We start from the raw sequence: 21,663 nt of genomic DNA, 5'->3' as shown, positions 1-21,663 counted from the left end.
TTTGTGATCAGACCATTTTAGAACTGTTGAGATTCCATCCACCGTCACCATAGATTCCCGAAGAGTGTAAGGATACCAAGAGTTCTAATATTTTAAAGATGACCTCCGTCTTATCGCAAAGAGTGCCCAAAAACTAGTTTATGGCAATTGTTATCATTAGGTCAGACCTTTTGGCCGATGACAAAATGGCGGGCGATAATATTTCAGCTCGTATAATTTTTATACTACTTAGTGCCCCACTACTCGTAAACGCGGTGTCTCCTGTAGAACATACTGAATTCACTTCACAGTTTGCAGAGTTGAGAAAAGAGTTTCAATCTAAGATAGACTATCTGTTTAACGTGATTCAGGAGAAGGATGGCGTCCACTCTACCGAGATAGCCAAACTCCAGCGACAGATTGATGCCCTACAGGAGAAGGATGGCGTCCACTCTACCGAGATAGCCAAACTCCAGCGACAGATTGATGCCCTACAGGAGGAGTGTGGCGATAGAAAACTCCACCAAGACTCGCAGTGGTCCGAAAGTGACAGGAATACAACATTGCGCAATCCTGATGATGACACGGCATCCCCAACGACCATCAGAGGGCGTCCAGATCGCCAAAATGATGTTCCTCCTGAATCACGTGACCGTCGGTTCTCTATCTCATCCCAGAGACAAGTCAGAGTTGGTATGTTAATTTATACTATTTCTCTGTCAGTTCCTTAGAAAATGCAGTTTATATTTATCAATTGATTTTCGCAGAGAAGAGATATTAAAAAAAATGTGTTGATTTTTTTAGAATAGAAGTTACCTATTCTACTGCGTAGCTAAGCACTGACAAAAAACCTGATATTTTACCAAATCGTCTCAAACAATTAGAAACTACATGTAGTATCAGCCTACCTATTTTGAAACTCATATACAAAATGAAATTGGGATTCTGACATACCGACCATGACCGCAATCACAATTTTAATAATGCAGAAATCTGCTGCATGACTTTATTCACAATGTCTGCTGACTTATTACATTCAGGACTGTGTACAGTATTCTTACAATTGTACTTATTTACAGTTCCAGACAACAGAAGAAATGTGGCGTTCTATTCGTATCTACAGAAGCCATTGACCAATCCTGCAGCCAATCAACCAATCATATTTAAACCCATGATGCTGACCAATCTGGGCTATTACAATGTGCAATATATACCATGTACATCTGGGCAATATGTACAATGTAAACACAGGTATTTTTCAATGTGGAGTACCGGGAGTTTACGTTTTAAACTTCCATATACTGTGCCTACCAGGCCACGACATCAATACAAGTATGGTGAAGAATGGAACTCCTATTGGCTACGCGTATGCTAGTGGACAAGGTGGAGGGTATGATCATGGTGGAAATACGGTCATTGTTGAATTAGCTGTAGGGGACCAGGTATGGGTTCGACCCTACGCTAACCAGAATCAAGCAACTCTAAACAGCTACTACACAAGTTTCTCTGGTTTTCTACTGTATCCATATGAACAGTATTAAAGTGTGGATATGAATGTTATAGTTTGGTAGACTTTGGAGATAAACCCTTACCTTTTCTTTCCGTTTGATGGTATCTGAATTCAAAGATAGAACATCGTAAGGGAAAAATAATTTGTTAATGACAAGTCAAATTTGACATCCATTTCTTCGATAAAGCAGACACATATCAGTTAAGTGTAGAACAATCGACAGAGGAACATATTCCTTTTTAGTAACTACTGAAAAACGTTTTGTTGTCGTGTTTTATTTTCGCGTCATCGTTAATTTCAACATACATACAATATACATGATATCGACCTTAGAGCTTTCATGTCGTCTTCACCAAGCTTACTCTGATGATTGTTGGACGGTTCAACTTGTAAATAGTAGAACTGGAAGCATTGGAAAACGGAACATTCATAGCCAGGAAATAAAATACAATTACACAATTAATAACACAATATATATAATAGATCGCAAAACTATAACAAAACAAATGGCAACAGACATGCATACACCACATACAAAATAAATTGAATATTCATCTGAATGAAATACATGCACAGTCTCAACTCGGATGATATTTTACTCGGATAATCAGGAATTATCGCCCACAAAATGACTTTCGATATTGTCATAGCTTTAGCCAAATATCTAACGTATAGATACCGAATAACCAAATGATTTCCCATAGACGACAATGTTAATGTTTGTCACTGTCCAGGTTGAAAAAAAGTTTTCAAGTCTGGTCATTCACCACACAACTGTGAATAAAATGTGTTAAAGATATACCATCTAGCTAAACTTTTAGGTGGGGATGTCATCTTTTGTTGAAGTCCGCACCAAAAAAATAATCAAAATTTTAAAATTAAAAGAATTTCAAAATTTCTTTTCACAATTTACAATTACATATATATATATGCCCAATCCACACATGAAACATTTGAAACTGATGCACTTTGTAGCACCCAATTATCAGGCTCCGAAACATTCACCTTTCTGGATTTCCAGAAATCTGTTTTAGTTTGGTTCTGTGGTTCCTGAAGGTCACGCCGACAGACGATTTCAAAATGACGATAATATGGTGATGGTCCGTGTCAACTGTTGTACTGTTTGTACACGCTCCATCGATGAAGTGTGAAAAGTGTGAAGAGTTGAAATGTGCCTAGGTCTTCTCCGACAATACCAACCAATCATTAGAAAATCCCTGAAAAGAAAATAAGTCGACAACATGTAAATTCGTCATTTTTTATAAGTGAAAATATGTCTTATTTCATATACATCTTCAAGTAAGCAAGCCAGCGTGTATATCGAATCGTTAGATATTTAATTTAGTTAGGATTAAGAGGGGATAATGATAATTGAGCACGTGTAAACTATGTATTTCCTACGAAGTTGAGATAGTAAAATATAACCTACCTTCAGTGTTGAACTCTTTAATATCCAGATGGAGGAACAATGGCTTATTACAAATAAAACATTTTTTCCAACACTCTTCTTTTCTAGTCGACCTTTTGTAGACCTTTCTAGTCTTGATAAAGTTAAATCGTCTTGCAGTACTCGGATGTCATTTCCTGTCTTCGGGATTTCTCTTTATTCGGTGCCTCAATAAGTCTGTTGGATATAAAGATTACACACTAAATATATGAACAATTTGGTTTACTGAGATTGAGTTCCTTTATATATATTCAGTAACATCGTGTTATGGTTTAACCTGTACTTTATAGCTAATCATTTTCTCGTGTGAACATTTCGTGACATTTAAGGTTAATGGATTGAAATTTTGGTATTCGGACATAAGAGATTTTTGTATACATCATTATTCCAGTACTTATCATTTCACGAATCATATATTCACCAAATTGTGAAACTATCATGTTCATGAAAATTATTGTTAAGCAGAATATTCTCAAGTAGAGAATAAAGAACTGTATATAAAGTATCATACCAATGAGTTTTGCACACGGTTTTCGACATTCTTTGAAAGCAAAATACAGTTTGGCGATGGTGGCCTGTTCACCAAATGTTTCCAGCCAATGTTGAAGCAGGTTGGAGATCATATCTAGGGCTTTGTGATGATCCATTTCTGCCAGTTCGATAGCCTCCTGTGTTACACCAAGCTCCACAAAGACAATGAAGTAGGACTTTAGGATTAGTAAACTGATCGATTCCAGCTCTTCACGCAGGGGACTCGAGTTCAAAACGCTCATCGGAACCCCGATATCTGAAATTTGTGATTGTATGACATTGTCATTTTATTTCATGAACATTGATATAGGCATGTCAAGGGACAACGAAAATGATGTAAACAGCGATGTGTTGTTTCTGCACATAGCTAACAATCGTGTAGAAATTGTACATTTATTACATCAAGAAGTCTTATTCAACTTAAGCAGGTGGTCGTTGTAAGAAGTTGGTCGTTATAAACAGGTGGTCGCTAAGTCAGGTTTTCATGTTTTATTATTAAATCTGTTCTAACATAATGCAACCTTATGCGCAAGCGATTTTTAATTACAAGTTTGCATTGAAAGGGCATATATGAACACAAAATTAAGCAAAACGACAAAATTTTCTGGATATAAAGTACATTTTGGGGCAGTATGAATTTTTAATAACAAAATAAAAAAAATACGTTCAACTAGACAACCTTTTGACTTCCCCCTATACCAGCGTTACAAAGTTTAGAATAGAAACATAAAGGATATACGTACCTCCAGGTACCAACAGTTGATCACTAGTCGGAGTTGCCCTTATGTCCGTTAACAAGGATGTAAAATCTAGATTGCAAAATTCAAAAGCATTTTTTATTTTCTGAAACGTGGCTTCCTCTTCGAATTCGTTTTTCCACGCGAAAATAATCCTGGTCACTTGTGAGAGGAAGTCTCGTTTGTATTCGTGATCTCGGCGGATCTGTTCCACTTGGATGTCACTCATTCCTAGATCAATGAAGAAGAGGATGTAATTGTTTCCAATATGCTTGGCTATTCGTATTACCTCGCGTTGGTTCGGTGTTCTTTGTAGGATGTCTTGGTCAGATTCCTGTGAAACTAAATAACAATATGATGTTAACATTACAAAAAAATCCGTACTTTTCATCTTCTCGCAATTATTGTATCACGATGTATTATTTGAATGATTGCAGTTGTATAAACTTTGTGGAATAGATAATAGTGATATATCAACGAAAGCATATTTCTAACCGACTCAAATAGATGTTATGAACGCAAATAATCATATAAATCAAATTTTAATATATATAGATATCTCAACTCAATGATTACAGACGTAATGGAACCACGCGCTCCCGAATAACAAAATGTTCCTGCTCCATCGAGTTGTCATACAAAGCAATTAGAAAATAGTCACACTAGACGTGTAAGTAGATCAGTTAATGATAGCAGAACCACGATAGATTTAATAAACAACTTCGTGCGGACTCGTATCGTTTAATCATGGTTTATCTGATTTGTTTTATAATACTTACCACTTTTCCTAGTGTCCACCAGTACTTGTGAGTCATCAATTTCATTCTGAAAACATGAAACATTTTCATAAAGATTGGTTATGTAATATTAGCATGCGTTTTATCAACGGATCCGAAAAAGTAACTATAATGAAACGCGCCGTAGCAGCCAAAAATGCATCAATGATGGCGGATAGGGGAATTGTCGTCGACGTCGCATGCTATTTTTGATCAAAACAAGAAAGATAATATTCTTTTCAAAAGGAAATTGTATAAATTGTGTATCAAAATGTTGAAACTATATAGCATTGCTTTTATATCTGCTCTGTTGTTGGATACTTAAGATACTTATTTTATAGTCGAAGTGTGTCTTAGGTATGAATGCTATCATTTTCGAAAAAAAAAAACGCTTTGCATTATGATACCGTACACATTTAGTACAACTTGTACAAATCCAATAACTGAACGCATTATTAACTTAGTATATGCTTATAAGTAAAGTTAACTACCCTCCAATAAACATCAACATTTACAACAACGGGAAATGATAAATGCTGTATCATGTCCTTCATGATTGTTGTAAGTCATGAACTAGACTAGATGTCAAACATTGAATTAATGCTGCATCCATTAGTTGAGAGACACTGTGCATACCTTATATCATTACAAAATATATACTTTGACGTTCCTGAATGTACCCACCTCCCTCTCCGAGAACCAGACTGCTGTAGATTCGGATGTCGGCTGTCTGTTTTCTTCGTTTCCTTTAACTTCGAAGTCCTCGCTAATGTAGCTATCAAACATCAGATGACCTTGGTTGTGTTTCTCCAGTGTGGCTTCAATAACCCCTTTGATGATTTCTCGGATTTTAAATCCGTCACCTGTCCGTACTTCATTGGCAACATCTGAGAATAAAGTGACTTTGAGCTTGGAATCTTTGCAATGCATCGCCATTTTCCAGTAGTGGCTGAGTATAAAGCATCCGAGACCCTGTTGGAGGTAGTATTCTTGTGGCTGTCCGGGGACCGACATCACTTCAAACCGGTGGATGCATGAGGCGAGTATCTTGTTGTGAACTGAGGGAGGAATGAAACTTCCGCGGAAATCGAAACAGAGGGTTGAAGTGCGAACTACAGACGGATTGTCAATCAGATGTTTAATTATGTCTGGAGTTGCTTCAGTCAGCAGACATGGCACGAAGAAGAAGTTTACTGATGATTCTTGTTCCTTTGGAAGAGGCTTTACAATTAACTCTAGACGATCAAGATATAATAAAATGGTGTCACGATGTTCTAGAAACCTTTCCGTTGTGTCGTTGGCCCAAGCTTTCTCAATAAAGTCCAATGTTAGAACACCTGTTTTACCGTAGTTTTCTAATGTGTCTGAGTCGTGACCATGCTGCTGAAATCTTACGAGTGTCGTCACTATCAATTTGAAAGCCTCTATGAGCCACTGTGGATCAATGATGATTTCATCGTCTTCGTCATCTAACTGGAAACACAGGACGTTTCGTATCATATGTAGGTATCTACAGACATAAATAAAAAAAGATAGTTTAAAGGCCCACTACCTTTCCGAAACGGCTTTTAATTTTCAAAATGGGAATGTAAAATGGGATTGATAATTTTTTAGAATCGCAAAAGTTATTAACTTAGCTTTAATACTATAATCATTATCAATTCCTAAACAATTTTATTAAAATAAATTAAATGTTAATTTTCATAACGCGGGTCGTCTTATGTTTTCCGCCGTTGTCCTAAATACCGTGCAGTAGTTGACTATCACTGCGTCAGACGGCAAAACAGCGAAATGAATCTCCACAGTTATCCTATATTACACAGGAAATCTTGCACATGTTTGGTGTTGTTACCTCATCTTAGGCCATCGATATGTGTTTTCTTAGGTTATTAACGTTTTTAAGAAACATTTAAATTTTGCTCCGGAAAGATAGTGGGCCTTTAATAATTGGTTTACATAATCAATCATCTTTTTCAACACAAATTATGGAAATTAAGAAGAACAAAAATATGAATGTTCCAGCGTACTCTTAATGGAAAACCACACCCTTTTTATCTTTGCTGTCTATGGAATTATTGACAAAATAAAGAAAGATGCAAAGTATCCATGATATGAAACATTAATTCTACTCACTTCAGCATAGCGATGACATCATGTTCGTCTAAAGGGACAATGAGTTGTCGTGCCCTCATTTTAACCTCCTTCAGGGTCATGACCTTCACACCTTGACCTTTCAGGAGCATAAAATCTAGTTCGAGTGTGATCCAACTGGCCGGAAGTAGTTGCCCCCAGTGAGATTGGTGTCTTGCAGCGTCCAGTACCCGGCACCAAATCTTGTCATAAGCTGTTACGTCATCTAGTGTGTTGTCGATAGATGTGAATGCTGTGACGTGTTTCCGGAAGGCGTTCGCTACACTGCTGCTCCTGTTGATCCGGTACAGAACTTTACCTTTCACTACGTCACGCTCTTCCTTAGATTTAGAAATATATACATTTGATAAGTAAACATTTAAAGTACAAAATACGAATCATGAATATAATATTTATATCGTGATAAGGAAACTGATAGATATAGGATCTTACATGAGTGATCATTTCTTATTAGATTTTATGAAACGGATCTAAGAAATTTTTATTTTTGCGAGCCTTGGCAAGCAAAAATTAAAACCTCGAGACGAGTTTCATAAAATATCATATGAAATGAACACAAATTTATGATACTTTTTATCACATAACTCCAAAAACCTACACAACAAAGAATTTCACGTCAAAATATCTTCCAAAAATCCAACAAAGGCCGTCATTTTCCCTGACGTCATTTTTTTCTGTCTGACGTCACAATGAGTTTCCAGCCGATCAAAATCACTCCAGGTAATATTACACTAGTGACATATGCAAAAATATTACACGGGCGAGATCACTGGATATCAGACTGATTATAATATATGTTTACTCTATTATGACTTGATGTTCAACACGTCTCAAGCACTTTGAAGGGTAGCAAACATGGGATATACAGTGATAATGATTTATACAGTGGTAATTATTTATACAGTGATGCTAATTTCATTTCAGATATCACAATATTATCCCAGATCACTCAGTAATATAAACGAATAATGTATGAAATTGTCCTCTGTAAATTCGATTACAACTTCCAAATGGAAATATTGTCCCTAAGCACACTACCTACCTTAGGTACTTTGTCGAGGTGGGTACCCACCAGTATGACCGGAGGTTGGTAGTTGTGATCAGAGAAGGTAGATAGAAATCTAAGCCAGAAAGAAACACGTTCTGAAACAGTGAATGCGAAACATTAACCTGGATCATTTACCGAAAGCCACTTTAGTTAAAGTCTCGATAAATTTTGCATACTGTTAAGATGAAATGTTCCTAGTATCCCTTTCATAGTTTGAAAAACAATCATTTTTCATATGTCATGTGTAGATATATTCATTGCTGGCCCTTGTCTAAATACATGTACATGTATGGAGCCTCATAAATTAGGAATATAAAGGTAAACGCGTATATTCACCTAAGATTGCGTCATTTTGAAAAGAATCATGAAGACTAAAACACATCAGGACTATTGGCACTTTGGTTGAGAAAGATGTGTTGGAAGGACGAGAATAGCATCTCTCCTCCGAAGTCAAATATGCTGACACGTGCTTTTAGCCCTTTCTGGCCAAAATCCTCGGTAGGCCCACTGGACAACATGACTGCCACATCCGACTTTTCTGTATTCATATTGGTAGGTGTACCGGACAAACTTAATCTTCTTATTCGGTTCTTTACGACGCTTGGAACAGCTAAAGTAGAAATATCAAATATCATACAACAATAAAGGTCACGTAATTAGTATTTCACCTAAGATATATTTTACACCCCAAAATATGTTCAGGCTGTAATTACAGTAAGTTTTGTATACGGCAAACCGTACAAACATCCGTATATCAATATAATATTTAGGAAAGTATTTAAAATACAAATAGAAATCCTTCGAATTTTGAAGAACAATGACACCAACAATGAATAAATCGATTTCTAATTCCGAACTTCATTTTTGTACCTTTTATGCTTTCTTTCGCCCCTTTAGCTTCTTTAGCAAACACCGAGTCTACTATGGCGTCTCTGATTTCCTGGCGTGTAATTTCCTCCTCCATTTCTATCAGCTGGCGATGCTGGTTTACAAGGTCTATGATCATGATATTCCGAAGGACATCCAACTGATTAGTAGCTTTAACTTCTCCAACATTCTGGCCAGTCATTCGGAATACTAAGGTCGTTTTCCCTACTTTTTCGTGTCCTAGAAACACCATTCTAATACAATATGAAGCGACTGTCACACCTTTAATAGCCTTTCGATACCTCTTTGATGAGTTACAGTCCATTTTACCAAAAGTATGAATGTATTGAATAACGGACCGGTTATTCAACCTCCGGATCTGTGGGGGAAGACCTGAAATATGAGACATCACTGAACAAAGTACAGACAAGAACCTTCAATTAGTAGACTGCACCATACTGTTATTATAATTTAACTAATCTTTGATATTTTGTTTATTGTGTTGATTATCAGATAAACTGTAGATCGTAGTTATGCCCATACGATAGGAAACAAAATTCACTTCATCCTTTTTAAATAGATTATATAGTATATTTTCATATGAAAATTCATTCAAGTTTTCTGCATTTTCCTCTTCTTTTGTGTAAAGAAGAATAGTCGTCATAGTTGTTGTAAAATTTCAATATAAAAAGGAATACCGCTATGTTATCTTTTAAAAGGTGTAGACCTAAAATGAACTGTCATATCTGTATTCTGTATTTGTTACTAAGCATGGGAATTTCGCGTCGAAATTTTCGCTAATACGTCAACGCGCCGATATTATTAAAAATGAATATTGTGTGATAACAATTTGATTGTAGATACACAGCGCAAAAACTTCCCACCGAGAACAATAACAAAATTGAGTAAGCAAATTACTATTCCAAAATACACATCTTGAATCTAGACAGACATACCTGTTCCATTCTTCAGTCGCCATTTTATATATTCCCGGAGTCCTTCATTCCCAGAAGCCAGGTCTAGACAGGTCCGTCCTTTGTCATCCTTGTCTAACAACCCAGCGCCTTCCACAGCCCCACACAGAGCATCTAACAAGCCTATGTTATAACCAGACTCAGTTTCATGTCGCGCCAGAATACAGCACCTGTGAATGCTAGTCCAACCACTGAACAGTTTATTCCTCCGCCGAATTAGATGTGCCGAGTCTGGATACCGCACGAGTAGTTCCTCTAGAAAATCTACGGTTCCACAGCTTGCGAGTTCGTAATAGATTGTCCAGCCAGTCTCGTCATAGAGCTCTTCTCCATCCCTTATCCTTTTCTCGATCACAGTGAAATTTTGTTTCAACACTGTCTCCTCCATCTCTTTACCAATCGCGTTGGGGCCGACCACCGAGAGCCGAATACTTTGAAAATAGGTTGACTAGATGTAATTATGAAACTTCAGAAAAAGTATTATATGAAACCAGGCTTAAAATAACAAAGTTTACTTGTATAGAATTCAATTATTTCGAACATTAAACAACTTCATTCCTTTAGATCTGCAGCTACTACTACATGGAAGTCCAGATTTAACTATTGAAGATAACATTACAATATGTCAGAGCACTCAAGAGTATATAACTGAATGTAAAAGGTTATATTTACATATGCCCCTATATAGTCAACGGGAGGGGAGTTGCGTTCAAATTAGCGTAAACGCAATGACGTATGAATACAAACGCAGTGCAGGTTCGGACTACTTCTAGTTCACGCTTCGATAAGATTTTGCGTCATAAGTTGACGGATTTTAAAATAACAATAAAGAGTTTTTATTAGATCCAATTAAATATGTATTTGACATCAAAACAAAACATGTGTTCAAGCATTGTAACGGTAATAAACTACAAAACGAATCGCTGGTCGGGGCTACAACCGGGGGGCTTTCCTCAGGAATGTTCGGGGAATCCCATAGTTACGTCAGATCTACATGTGTGTACGGTCACTCATCTCACCTAAATATACAGAACATCTGATTGTCGGTGAATAATTCTGGGAGCGTCTAAGCGAACAATAGGTTAACAGATCATATACAGGTTTCCAGAAAAAAAACATTACAGGTAGCCTATCCGAAACAGTATCATCAGCTTAAATGGCCCCGTCTTTGCATTCAAAATAGGCCTACACACACGCAAATACTTGTCTATCCTCCGTACAATAAAATAAAAGTCATGACTGCGAAGAATTTAGTGTATATCGCATTCTTAGAACGATACATACATGACAAACATTCAGCAGCTCAACGGTCATACCATCAATAGGCTTTATCACAGTCACTTTCCTCGGTTGAAAATCAAATATGGCGGCTCGCTACACTTCGGACCGCATCACTACCCTGACAACGATACATACCGGTAGTCGTTCCGCCTTGGTTATCTCAATATTATTCGAAATGGACATTATTAATATATATTATCAAATGAAAAAAAATATATGTTGAAAATAATTGAAAAGTGTCATTGTTGTATTTCAAACTAAACTGCAGCTATAACATTCAACAATCGGAACTATATCTTCGGTCATCCTGACTACCGTAGTTACCCAACTTAGCAACCATCACCGTTTTAAATTGTACGTAAAGGTAGATTTATTTATGTAAATATATAGATTGAACAGTGTTTTGATTGCGTTAAAGGTGGTATGAACGCAATGGGATACAGACATATTCTACATGTAGCGCTAACGCGCTACATTGAATATGTCTGTATGCCATTGCGTTCATACCACCTTTAACGCAATCAAAACACTGTTCAATCTCTATTTAACCCCCCTCCCTCCTCCTTTACGTTTCCTATTTATAATATGAACTATATGTAATAAAAAAATGTTTCTTAATATCCTTCCGATGCTGACGATCGAAGAGAAACGTAATTAAGAAAGCAACAGATTGACAGGAGAAAGATACCAAGGCACGGGATGTGATGAACTTTAAGTAAAGCAGCGAGACAAGAACAGCGATCAGTACAACTTCAGTCGTCAGCATCGGGAGTGATCACAAATACATACACTTCAATAAATTAAGTAATTATATACATTTATTTAAATAAACTCTCTCTTCCTCTCTCTCTCTCTCTCTCTCTTTCTCCCCCCCCCTCTCTCTCTCTCTAAAATCTTGTAAATATGTAAATATGTATATTTTGCCATTTTTGTATTCTTTGTTATAAAATTGATTATAATTCTGTAGGGAGAGGGCTTCATATAAGTTGGAAAACTTGTGCCCAATCCCATTGTATATAAAAATTACACAATAAAATATGTTTAAATCAAAAATGAAACCAGGCTTAAAATAACAAAGTTTACTTGTATATCTTAGCAAATAAAACAAGAAAAGGGCAAGCAAAACATCATATCTGTGCCAACTTTTCTTATATATTTTCATTCTTACCATTCAGTTCGTTGATCTATGATCTGATTTATTGAAAATTTGCTAAATACGTTAAGATAATATCATAAGACTACACATTGCCTTGCAGTTCATTTAAAAACATTTTTTACTTCATCGGGGTATGAAAGAAATTTTGTTTGCAAACTGTGTGATTCTGCGTAGCGGATTGTCACAACATTTTGCAAAAAAAGAAAGAAGGGGTATCACTTTGGGCCGTTTTACGGCCAATCAGTGAAAAGCAAAATAGTTTGCATGAAAATGCCTTAGGGTCAGCTGCATATTGTATGCTTATAAGAATATCCGATTTTTTCTGCGCTCATGGTTATTGCATAGGTCAAAGGTCAAAGGGTGATAATTCATATTTTCATTGTTTAAACCTGATTGATTAAATATTAAAATAGAGATAATATGTTTTGCAGGTTTTGCATGTAAATATTGGGTTTGTGAAGTTCAGTCAGAAAACTGATGAAAAATTCAAAAAGCAGGTCACAGTGACCTAGTTATGTATTTGTTCTGTTTTAGCATTAAACACTCATTTTTTGCTGAAAAATAAGATTTTTATGTCTAGTACTACATGTGAATCTTGACATTACCTGCTTCAGATGATTATATCCTAGGGTCACATTGGGTATGTCACGTTCATAAATTAGCTCATGGTATCATCTATCCACTAAGAATCCATGGTTTTCCCATGTTTTTAAATCATTTAGGCTTGTTTTATGAACTTATTTCAAGCTACGCCTTCAATGAAGGTAGGATGTAAGAATTGCGCTTGCTGCCCCAGTATATGATCGTAAAAGACGACTCAATTTGGAATATTTTGCTTATCACTGAGTGGCCGTCAAACGGCCCAAACTGATACCCCTGCTTTATTTCATAACCCGATAAAGTTAAAAAAAAAAAGTAATTACATCAATGCTTATAATTATTTTTTCGACTACCTGATAACTTAAGATACCTTCAAAAGTACGATTCCATTGATTTTCCAGTGCATTATTTTTTCTAAATCCATACGCAACGTCGACGTCTTTATTGTGACGTCATGATAACGTCCGGTTTTCGCGCAATTTTCACATTTTTTTCTTCATTTCAGTATGAAGAAAAACGTATCTTCCAAATCAGAAAGTTGGATTTAGTATAAAAACAAATAAAAATTAATTATAGGGACTTAATAATTGATGAATAACTGTATTAAGATTTATTTCTCTTTGAATTAGTACGTAACTTTTAGTTAATTTTTTCTTTTAGTTGAACTGTAAGAGAACGCTGTGTTTCCAACGTCAATAATATAAAAGTGATGGCATTATATCATAGTTTTACCTTACCTTGTATGTGACAGCTCAGAAAACTTGTTGATATCACCACAATTATCACCAATTATTAATGTTTTGGGCATTCGCTGAATGAAGCTCCTAAAGAAGATAGAGTCCCTCAACACAACAATCTATCAGGACATTGGCTGAAAGAAACTTCTAGTATCTCCCGTGACAAGACGGAGGAGTCGCAGTCACCAAAGGTCCGTAATCAAACTGGTTGTGTTTTGTTATGATTGTAAATATAAGGCTTAATCTTAATCAGCATGTTCGTGACCCACCAAATTAATCAATCTACTGTTGACTTTATTTGAAGAATCGCCAGCTGTCAATTAAACCGCACGTGACTTTGCATTTTGTATTGTGTATGCTTCGATGTCTGCTCCAATATTGAATAGGTTCACGTGAGTTTGCGGCACGTGGAGCGGCTTTTCTACAAACAAAATATAGCTATTGGGAAATCGTGATAACCCTAGCTGGTGAAAACCTATATCAGATATCTTAAATTGGTTGACATATTTTTTAATTAGATTTTTAAAAATAATGTCTAAAAATATGTTATATCAAGGTTCAAAGATAAGTTTCTATATAAATATATCATACTTATAACAAAGTTTGGATGATCGCCATATCACTATTTAAAACAAAAACAATTGTTTATTTATTGACAGATTGAAAGACAAAATAGAAAAAAAAGGTTGTCAACCAAGATCTCTCCCTACCGTGATACATTTTATATAATCAATAATGCTTGCTTTTTTCAAGTGTAAGTTATATAAGTATATAATTATACCTGTTTGGTACTCTTCATATGCAATATGTTCCTCAACCATAATTGACCTATATTTTTATGTTTAGTGTATTCATTGAACAAAAAACTCGATTTGCCCTCTTCTACTTCAACTATTTAACTCCCGTTGTTCTTATGCTTCTGGAAGCTCATTCGTCTCTATGTTGGAAGATCTTCTGAAAATACTTTTTTTTAGATGAGCGCAAATCGAGTTTATCTCTACGAGCATTATGTTTGTATTCCCCATAATTGCATATAATTGACATTTCCCTTTACATATTATGATTAGGAAGCTAATTACAGACAGACAAATCCACCAAGAAGATACATGTATATTTATTTTATCTACCAGTAATCTTTTTATAACACATACAGTACAGATTTATATATGGGTATGCTGTAATCTGATGTAACAATAGACACAGTTCCAGTTAATGATATATACCAACAATAGAACACACAGTATCAAACAAATATAGCACTAGTATATACACACGTGATGTAATGAAATAGCTTTTTTCACTCCAATATTTTTTTCAGAAGGATGTTTAATACAGAAACAATTCATAATCCTCAACTTTTACATATACATTCAAGATTTATCTATTTTATCTAATTACATTCACACATATATAACAGATACGTACAAATAAAAAGTAATGTATGAAATAAAAAAAGAAAAGAAGACGTTTTCTTCAGTGCTTTCGTGTTGTTATGATGAGCGCTAAAAATCCATCGAGCTTTCTTTTTTATTTTACACATAACATATATATATTTATATAATAGTGCAATCATAATCTGACATAAATATATCCATTTATATAAAAACAACAATATAGTATAAAACATATATAACGTGAATGACCACACACTTTTATAACAATATAATGCAAATGTGATGTACGAGTATTTTAACTATCATCCACGCGAACAACTATTAAAGAAAAAATAGCGAAATGGTATCCCACGAAACTAACAATTATACAATACTTAATATTATGTTACAATAATCTGTCTGTATGATACTGGGAGTACATCACAATCGAGAGGAGTAAAATTTATGGCATTGATGGCTGTCACGTGATATGGTTCTGGTGAAGATGGTCATATATTGTATTCTGTTGTCATTTCTGGTTTCTTGGTTCTTTAATAATCAGTTGGTCGTTGTCATAACCGGTGTTTGTGTGGTTTCCGGATTTGTTGTTGTCTCGTCTGGTGAATATTTAGTTGAATTCTCGCCTGTCGGATTTGTTGTTGTCTCGTCTGGTGAATATTGAGTTGAATTCTCGCCTGTCGGATTTGTTGTTGTCTCGTCTGGTGAATATTGAGTTAAATTCTCGCCTGTCGTTGTCCACGGCTTGTGTGTGGTTGATGATGAGGACAACTGCGTTGTGTTACTGTCTTTGGTTGTTGTCTGTGTAGAAAAGTGCATTGTACTAGACTTCTCAACACTTGTGGAATTTTCGGTTGTCATACCACTCTCAGTAGCTATCACATCAGGTAGGTGTGTTGTTATTGTTGCTTTTGTTGTTAATGTTGTTGTTTCATTTGACTGTTGCTGTGTCGTTGTCATTTGAGGCGAGTTTGTCGAGGTAAATAGTTTCGATGTGTCCTTAGTAGTTGTCGTCACAACTGGCAGCTTTGTAGTTGTTGAAGATGATAATGATGATGTTGTTGTTGGTTTTGCTGTAGTTGTTTCGTCGGATCCTTTTGTTGTCATTATGGGTGCATCCGTGGAGGTATGTATTGTTGCTGTACTCATAGAAGTTGTTGCAACTAGTAGATGTGTTGTTGTTGCTTCTGCTGTTGTTGTTGTTGTTTCATCTGCTTCTGACGACGCCTTTGTTGTTGTTGTTGGCGAATCCGTTGTGGTGGAGATTTGTGATACAGCAGGGACATATACAGGCGCGTTATTATCTAACAAAACAGAATCAAAGATTTACAGACGTTTACAACAACTGTTGAGAATGCACATTATTTTTCAAGAAATGATAAAAAGAGATATTTGTTTAGATTTCTGTTTTTGCTCTTATAACAAATATTTCCTGATTTGACTGATCGTTTTCTAATATAATATTAATGCATACATGTACATTATTGCTATAACCAGTCAGCTGGAATTGTGATGACAACTTTATACAAATATTTGAATAGAAATTAAATAAAAGTTACACTTACAAATGCCAGTCTGACTTTGTGTTTCAGAACTTGTAGCTGTTAAAAATAGATCATGAATAGATTTCATTGCATTCGTTCACATATTTGAGCAAAAATTATCCTCAATCATTATTTCTGAGGGCCGGAGTGTCCTAAGTAACTGGGACGTAAAACGAGATAAACAAGCCATTTAAATCAAGTAACTAAGGCGACTGACAAGATTGCAAAACACTATATACTTATTTTATTCATTCCTATTGATGATATCAGTTCAAAAGGATTTGAATTGTTTTTCATGCTAGTCATCATCATTTAATGGGTTTAATATAAGTGATCTTGTCTAAGCAAAATATTTGTAATTAATCTGGATCGTGGGAGTTACATGACGGCAATCTGGATCGTGGGAGTTACATGACGGCGAGTTAGCGAGATTCAACTGTAACTAGATGACTTACTGGCTAGAAAGGCAATCATTCCAATAGATATTCCTAGACCTGCTAATACAAGCACAGCTATCAGACAGTTGATGGAGGTCTTACTGCATGCTTAAAGGTAAAAACGCAAATCTTGTTATAACAATAATATTAGCATATCGTTTTTCTCGTAAATATAAATCAACGAGATAATTTTGATGATGGAGATATTGGAAATTTATTACAGATCAAATACCATATGTGAGTTATTCTGGGCTCATCGGTTTTTTGTTTGTTTTTGTTTTTGTTTTTTTTTTTTTTTGTTTTTTTTTGGGGGGGGGGGGGTTAAATATTTAATGAACATTCTCCGTTTTCTCCCTCTCTCTTTTTGTTTTATAAAACGTAACGCTAATACCGCAAATTGGGATGTTTTTGCGTTGATATTGTTGTTGTTTTTTAAACCGAAAGTGGTGGGTTTAAACGTGTTTAACGTGTTGGCGTTTTCTGTGTTATGTGGCAAAAGTTAAATTCATCTACGTTCTTTTGTTCTTTTTTTTCTTCAAATACGCCAATTTATCCTACTTTAACATAAATGATGTGTCACGTTTTAACTTACATGTAAAAAGCTGTCCAGCCTCCAGATTGTATTGTTCGCCCATTGTTTATATCACGGTTGACCTAGAAATGTGAATGGAAATCACTATGATCACAACAAGGAAGTAACGAGGTATGTAATAAGGTAAACCAGTGTAAAGAATGGCTACATATACCCACACAGTGAAATAAGTTAGATTCCGGAGCGGAGGAGGTGTAATCCCTTTTTAATCATCCATTGATTTTATTATTTTCATTTTGACAAACATTTAACGTTAATATATTGGCGTTATAACATCTTTTCCACACTTTTTTTTCTATTTACAATAGTTATCATCACTAAATGCATCCGTTTTTTGTTGGATTTTTTTTAGTGTATGGGGTGGAGGTTGCCAAACTACAACCTTTGCTTCTAAACTAATTATATATCGCCTTTTTTTCTGCCGAACAGCATGGATACATTTTGGTAGATCCGGCCTTCGGCTGCCACTTGTCGAAGGGGAAATTGCGCTCCATTGTGTTGTATAGTTAAATATTTGTCTAATTGTACCGCATTACTGTTCGTATCCTATTATGTAATCGTGTTCGTTTTGTATGTCTTGATAAAGGGCAGATCGCCTCGAAAATTTGACAATTTTTTGTCCACACGGTCTGAATTACTTCCTTGTCCTATATATATATGTACACTGTATATAGGCGTCTCGCCTTTCTATAACAATGCAAACTCTATTCATTGTTTACATGTGCTTTTATCACTACATATATTAATCATGCTTGGAGCAATGATAACACTGAAACGCCACATGTTTGTGCAATACATAGTCTCCTAGTTTTCTAAAATAAGTACATGTAACTATATGGTCATTGTTGCTATTTAATCTTTGATATCATAAAGGTTTTTTTATGTTGGTATCTTTATCACTATTAGTCTAACATTCATACTTCGGGTCACTATGCTTGCTATACTCTGATTACTGTATAATTTCAATTTTGCGGGAGTAAATATACTGTCGATTTTCTCTGAGATACCAATATTCGCGGAGAAAAAGTGTTCGTACATTGACATTTTTTATAATTTCCCGACAGTAAAAAACCTTACTGGTTATCTTTCTTGTCATTTGTTCTATTATATAAGCAAGTATTAAAGGTATTAAACACTACACAGACAATATTTCTTCATGTAAAATTCATGTGAACACTTTTTTTGTGCCGGTTCACGTGAAATTCACGTGAAAAAAATATTGCCTGTGTAGCCGCGAAAACACAGTAATGCAAATAACACCAGATATTATGCGCGATCTTGCCGTGACGTCATTACATTAGCATGTTCAAGGTTATACACAGAGTTAGCTGATCAGGGTACGCTGACAAAGGTCTCGTATTACATTCCAAATGTATAATTTACTAGGTGGCTTGGAAACATAAAATACCAGGCTTTACTTGTCGATTTTATCCAGATAAAAATAATAATAATAAAGACGTTATCATTTGCCTCGATTCGAATACCCCCGTTCAGATACATTTACGATATTATTGTTTCAAAGGTATAACATATTCATGTATATATGCATTAGTGTTTAAGCTTGGCTTATCTTGAAAAATACAAACCTTATGATAATATCATAAATTATAAATGTATTTAATTATATTCAGTAGACATTATTAAATATACATGCATTTAGGTAAGTGCTTATATATATATACATATTTACAATATCAAAGAAACACAATTTAACAAAGCATGACAATTTATTGACTCGTGTCCAATCTAGGCCTCGAACTTACGATCTACGGCACCCAATCGCCTAGCCAAATATACCTGCGCCTTCTACCACTGCGCCACATCCACATCCCCCAAAAAAAGGATGTTTCTATGACGAAGTCATAGTCGGTTCGATATGCTGACATGATCACTGTGAAAATTGTCAAATTAAATCTTTGGATCAACAACACATAGTGAATATGATACATTGTGTTATATATAAAGAGGAAGCAAAAACAAGTCATTTCAAAGCAAGCACTGGTATAACTGAAGTAATACAATATTGAAAGCTGCATAGTTTGTTTCAAATAAAACCCAAAATATTAAATTGTTTATGACGATTCAAAATCATCCTAATAAACCCATTTAACTTAATGCATACAATATTAATTTGATTTTTAATATGACATTACGTGTTAAACAATAAACTCACCTCGTCCTCTGTTAAATCAGGGTAGATGTGTAACAAAATAGGAGTGGTCACGATCTTAACCACTACAGTAACTAACGCTACTATAACACACATATCTAAAGTAACAGGAATACCCCTCTTACATACCAAAGAATGCCGGTGAAGATTGGTAGGCCCATATACCTATCAATTTGTATGCAGCGAGCGACAGACCGTGACCATATTTTTATCCTCAACCTTTAAATCTGCAATCTCTATTATCTGTTAAATGCATTTTAATAGGACTTTTTAAAAGACAAAAACGCAAATAATTATAATACAGTGACATGAAGACCAAAGTTCAATTTCAAAATCAATAAAAAAGTAGAAGTGAAAAATGTAGCCTAGACAAAAAAATGAAGTGGTCATTGAAAAATCATTGTAACATTAAAGAATCAGGAGACCCAGGAATGTGTACAGGTGATAACTGATTAGTCCAAGTCAAACTACATTTATATAGGCTATGGTGGTGAGGGTGGAGTAGATAACGTTAGCGTGAATACATTGTAAGGTTGACGGACTCTATAGGGATCAACCAACTAAATAAAAAAGACCTTCGAAATGGCCCCTGTGTATACAAGATTGAGCCCAGGATAGAATTTTAACCCGGCCGCTGATTTGCTGGCTAATTATGAATTTCAAAAGTAAAAATGTTTTCTGACAGGTAATTATTCCTAGATAACCATGATATGAATTTGGAAATTCATATTGAGATTTAGGTTCAAAATATCAACTTTGATAATGAATAGGTAAAAGCATTAGAATTTCAGGATTTTTTAGTGCAAAATGCGCCTGATTTCAATAAAGCTACCCTGGTTGGAGTTTGAGCAGAAGGACCCAAACTTTTTTTCTATTTAGTGTTATATGAGAACCTAGACCTTAATTATAGAACACAATAGCTAACTAATATTCCTTTGTTTTAATAATACGGTACAAAACTTTAACAAAGTTTAACACTGTGGTCTATGTAAAATTATTTAGTTGGTTGCTCTCTATACAGCTAAAGTCATTGGCGAGTGTGCTGGAACATAACTATTTAATAGACTTAGTGTATTTTGGCAAGGGAACAAAACCCTGGAACATGCAAGCTTTAGATAATCGAATAGTAGATACTCGGAAATGTTAACATCGTAGGTTGGGGATGTAGGCATGTCCATTGCTTACTGGGAAGTAGAAATCAGCATATGTATTCGCTGTATGTAGATGAGCCATGATTCTGTGTTAGTCGATAAAGTAATTATTCTTATAGACTGATAATGTCGTCAATGTCTTTAGGTTAAAATAAGTGACTACCTTTTCTGTAAGCTTGTTTACATGTGCTCATTCCCAGCAAAAATACTACGACCGAAACAGCTGGTACTTAAAATAAATTTTAATCGTTTACTGGAGCATTCGGTCATCAAATATCAGTCTACACTTCCTTAGCCAATCATAATCATATGATGGGCTATTCAATTCGACTTATGTCCCTGGTCCGTCCTTCCGTTAACGATTCTTGATACCGCTATTTCTCATAAACAACTGAAGAGATCTTTATTAAAATGCAGGTTCCCCAAGGGCCCTAGCTGTGCATATTGCATTTTGGGACCAATCGGTTAACAAGATGGATGACAGGCAGCCATCTTGGATTTTGATAGTTGAAGCTAGTTACCGCTATTTGTAGTTGAAGCTTGAAAAGCAAAGAAAATATCCCTCTTTGCATTGTCAGACATGA

The 21,663-nt window shown here is 35.3% G+C and overlaps 2 protein-coding genes across 2 annotated transcripts; both read right to left on the bottom strand.

Moving 5' to 3' along the window:
• Nucleotides 1-1,208: 1,208 nt before the first annotated feature.
• Nucleotides 1,209-8,694, bottom strand: LOC138325963 (uncharacterized). The gene is made up of 9 exons (XM_069272000.1): nt 8,516-8,694; nt 8,174-8,274; nt 7,114-7,451; nt 5,665-6,490; nt 4,984-5,029; nt 4,211-4,546; nt 3,448-3,723; nt 2,919-3,113; nt 1,209-2,706 (listed from the first exon to the last, which is right to left on the bottom strand). Exons 1-8 carry the CDS (start codon nt 8,559-8,561, stop codon nt 3,067-3,069), a joined length of 2,016 nt encoding a protein of 671 aa, XP_069128101.1. The 5' UTR covers nt 8,562-8,694; the 3' UTR covers nt 1,209-2,706; nt 2,919-3,066.
• Nucleotides 8,695-14,892: 6,198 nt separating this feature from the next.
• LOC138325962 (integumentary mucin C.1-like) lies at nt 14,893-20,087 on the bottom strand. The gene is made up of 5 exons (XM_069271999.1): nt 19,932-20,087; nt 17,759-17,820; nt 17,185-17,274; nt 16,751-16,786; nt 14,893-16,489 (listed from the first exon to the last, which is right to left on the bottom strand). The coding sequence occupies exons 2-5, from the start codon at nt 17,799-17,801 to the stop codon at nt 15,726-15,728; spliced, it is 933 nt and encodes a 310-aa protein (XP_069128100.1). The 5' UTR covers nt 17,802-17,820; nt 19,932-20,087; the 3' UTR covers nt 14,893-15,725.
• Between the last annotated feature and the right edge of the window lie 1,576 nt (nt 20,088-21,663).

This window comes from Argopecten irradians, chromosome 6, assembly GCF_041381155.1.
Source record: "Argopecten irradians isolate NY chromosome 6, Ai_NY, whole genome shotgun sequence".
NCBI classification, from domain to species: domain Eukaryota; kingdom Metazoa; phylum Mollusca; class Bivalvia; order Pectinida; family Pectinidae; genus Argopecten; species Argopecten irradians.
The sequence above is the reverse complement of the archived record's forward strand: the minus strand, read 5'-3'. Positions and strand labels throughout refer to the sequence as shown.

Excerpts from the sequence above, each read along its gene's own strand:
- LOC138325963 (XM_069272000.1), bottom strand. The coding sequence starts at position 8,561 with ATGTGTTTTAGTCTTCATGATTCTTTTCAAAATGACGCAATCTTAG. Across the intron at positions 8,275-8,515 it reads TCAAAATGACGCAATCTTAG|AACGTGTTTCTTTCTGGCTT; the intron begins GTGAATATACGC and ends TCACTGTTTCAG. Across the intron at positions 3,114-3,447 it reads ACCGTGTGCAAAACTCATTG|ACTTATTGAGGCACCGAATA; the intron begins GTATGATACTTT and ends TATATCCAACAG.
- LOC138325962 (XM_069271999.1), bottom strand. The coding sequence starts at position 17,801 with ATGGGCGAACAATACAATCTGGAGGCTGGACAGCTTTTTACAT. Across the intron at positions 17,275-17,758 it reads GGCTGGACAGCTTTTTACAT|CATGCAGTAAGACCTCCATC; the intron begins GTAAGTTAAAAC and ends TTTACCTTTAAG. Across the intron at positions 16,787-17,184 it reads AATGATTGCCTTTCTAGCCA|CTACAAGTTCTGAAACACAA; the intron begins GTAAGTCATCTA and ends TATTTTTAACAG.